General features: G+C 37.7%; 1 protein-coding gene across 1 annotated transcript; it reads left to right on the forward strand.

Annotated features, from left to right (window-relative positions):
* Window positions 1–2278: 2278 nt before the first annotated feature.
* On the forward strand, window positions 2279–2773 carry LACBIDRAFT_296601 (uncharacterized protein; the record flags this gene model as incomplete). The annotated part of the gene is made up of 2 exons (XM_001880246.1): window positions 2279–2423; window positions 2472–2773. 2 exons carry the CDS (start codon window positions 2279–2281, stop codon window positions 2771–2773), a joined length of 447 nt encoding a protein of 148 aa, XP_001880281.1.
* Between the last annotated feature and the right edge of the window lie 406 nt (window positions 2774–3179).

Genomic DNA, 3179 nt, shown 5'->3' on the forward strand with positions numbered 1-3179 from the left:
GAACAGAGAGGACAAACCACCTATATAATTCACTTTTGATACCTTTAAATCAATCTACTCAAGGCTGACCTCAGTGGTGAAGGCTTGGACAATGACAACTGGTCTTAGTATTGAAAGACATGACAAGTTGCTCTGGTAGGACAGAGAATTTATCCCTCCAAAAAAATCATGTGAAGATTGACTGTGGTCAGACATAGGACAGCAGATACTGATCTGAGTGGAAGGTTGACCAACATCAAAGATAGGATAGTGGCTTCTCATGTGAAAGGACAGGACAGATTGCAAGTATGAAAAACAGCCATGGACCTGACATCAAAAGCAACTATTCATAAGTGGCAGAATGTCAACTCATCCCAATCCTTCAACCATATCCCCAATGACCTATACATACATAGTCAACCACACTACAAACTATATGTCAGAAAAGTGGACACTACAAACTACTGTAGTCTGAAAAAGCAGACACTACAGACCATTGTAGTCTGAAAAAGCAGACACTATTAACTTTTGTAATGAAAAGTGGACACTACAAACCATTGTAGTCTGAAAAAGCAGACACTACTAACCATTGTAGTCTGAAAAAGTGGACACTACTAACTTTTGTAGTCTCAAAAAGCAGACACTATTAACTTTTGTAGTCTGAAAAAACAGACACTACAAACCATTGTAGTCTCAAAAAACGGACACTATTACTTTTGTAATGAGAAAAGCAGACACTACTAATTTTTGTAGTCTTTGTCTGACCTTTGTGGTCTATGTCCGACTTTTGTAGTCTATAAATAAACTTTGTAGGCTATAACTGACTTTTGTAGTATATCAGCAATCTTTTGTAGTCTGTCAGTGTCAATTACCCTTTTAGGGCATGTACCTTCCTTTTTGGGTGAAATTTCCCATGATACAATAGTTGTAGCCCCTTCTCTTAGCTTTCTAAATCTGTTGAAATCATGTTGTTTAGTGTTCTTTTCATGTAGAAAAATGCAAAAAAAAAAAAAAAAAAAAACATGCCACTTTTGAAAACATTTTACCTCATATCTCCACAATGAAAGCACTTTAGGACATAATTCCAACTGATTCAGGAAGCTATGGTGAAGAGCTACAACTTTTGTTTTTTTACCATTTTTGGAAATTGGTCATGTGACCACCCTCCCAATGCGGACCATAATAGCTATTTTATTGCTATCATGGAATATAATGAAAAATCATAATGATAGCCCTGGGGGTAGATATGAAATTGGAATGAAATATTGAGAGATACTCAATGAAAAATCCCAATGAAAGCTGTGGAACATTCAATCAAAGTGCACATCATTAATTATGAAAGAAGCAATGGATGCATATAACCTAGCCAATGAAATATTTATTGAAATGCACAATGAATGCACCCAGAATTGATAATGAAATATTTAATGAAAGTGCACAGCATTAATTAATGAAAGGGGAATGAAAATGGTTGAAATTCCTAATGAAATATACAATGAAAGCACACAGCATTAATTATGAAAGAGGCAATGAATACACCTGACCTAGAGAATGAAATATTTATTGAAATCACACAACATTACTTATGAAAAGTACAATGAAAACATCCAATATTCCTAATGAAATATTCAATGAAAGCGCACACCATTAAATATGATAGAGGCAATGAATACACCTGACATAGTCAATGAAATATTTATTGAAATTACACTGGATTGATTATGAAAAAAGCAATGAAAGCACCGAAAATTCCTAATGAAATATTCAATGAAAGTGCACACCATTAATTATGAAAAAGGCAATGAATACACCTAACCCAGTGAATGAAATACCTATTGAAAGCACACAGGTTTAATTATGAAAAGTACAATGAAAGAACTGAACAGCTTCAATGAAATATTCATAGAAAGCGCATGATAATAATTATGAAAGCTTTTATGAAAGCTCCTAAGAAATGTTATGAAAGGGTCCTGTGGTCTTTGCCTACATTTTATGAAAAGAACATAGCCTTTATGAGAAAGAAAGACACAGGACACACCTATGAAAGGCCTTTCATAAAACTTGTGGACTTATACACACAGCTCTACAGGCAAGTGCCTTGGTTTTATGATAAAAGTGGTAGCCACCAGTCAATACACTATGAGCCGCAATCGGGGAATACTATATAAACCGGGCTTTCCTGGACAAGCAGAAGGCGCGTGCCAATCATGCATCCTATCAGGATGCTGGGAACGGACGAGAAACACCCAGTGAGTATGTCATATGCAAGCTGGAGCTATTGCAGTTTGTTTATAACTACATGGATAGGGAATTGATCAATGAAATCGTGGAGGGTGCGCCTTCCTTCTGGAGATCAATTATCACGCCACACCTGTTCCAAGATCTTGAACAGTTACGATTATCAGTCAAGTTTCATGAAGATTCACTCCTCAATATGGGAGGAGGTGAAAATTCGTATCAGAATGCGAACTGACAGGGAAGTCAGGGCCAAGCCAAGGAAAACACTCAACAAAGTCCTTATAATCCTTTTAGGAACGTACACGTCAACTTGGTAGGATGGACCAAAGCGACTTCGAACCCTCAATTCCCAAAAGACGACTCTAATGTTTCACTGCATGGAATGCTGGATGAAAAAGGTGCCCGTCCTTGCAGACATTGTGGTAGCAGAAAGCATTGGGACAGGGATTGCAAATACACCAGAAAGGGAGAAAAACGCGCTAGAGCGAACATGGTTACAACCGCAGCAGAAGACGAGCAAGCACAGGAGGATTATGACAATGCCTATTACAAATGATTTAGTGATGAAGAAGAAAGTTTAAACAACGACGTGGATTTTCAGAAGCCCTCTCAGCTGTAAAGGTTTCGAAGCTGGGAGGGGTAAGTGTAGCAACTTCTTCTCAAGTGCACTCCAACACTGAAACTTGGCAGCAGAACCTTTTGAATCCGTATTCCAATGCTCCCTCTCTAAACTCTTCATTTGTAAGACACTCGGTGCTGCCAACTATTAATCATAAGACACGTTGAAAACTTTCCAAAGAAATTAATAGTAATTTGTTGCATACGCAGACACAAGAAAGCCGTAGTACGGACAAACCAATTATCGAATTAAAAAGACATCTATCTCAACCACTTGGATGCGCCTTTTTGGGGCATGCACTATGGAAACTCTGGCCTGCCTCAACAACCCTAAGGGAAAATCA

The sequence above is a fragment of the Laccaria bicolor genome, genomic scaffold (assembly GCF_000143565.1).
Source record: "Laccaria bicolor S238N-H82 LACBIscaffold_10 genomic scaffold, whole genome shotgun sequence".
Taxonomy (NCBI): domain Eukaryota; kingdom Fungi; phylum Basidiomycota; class Agaricomycetes; order Agaricales; family Hydnangiaceae; genus Laccaria; species Laccaria bicolor.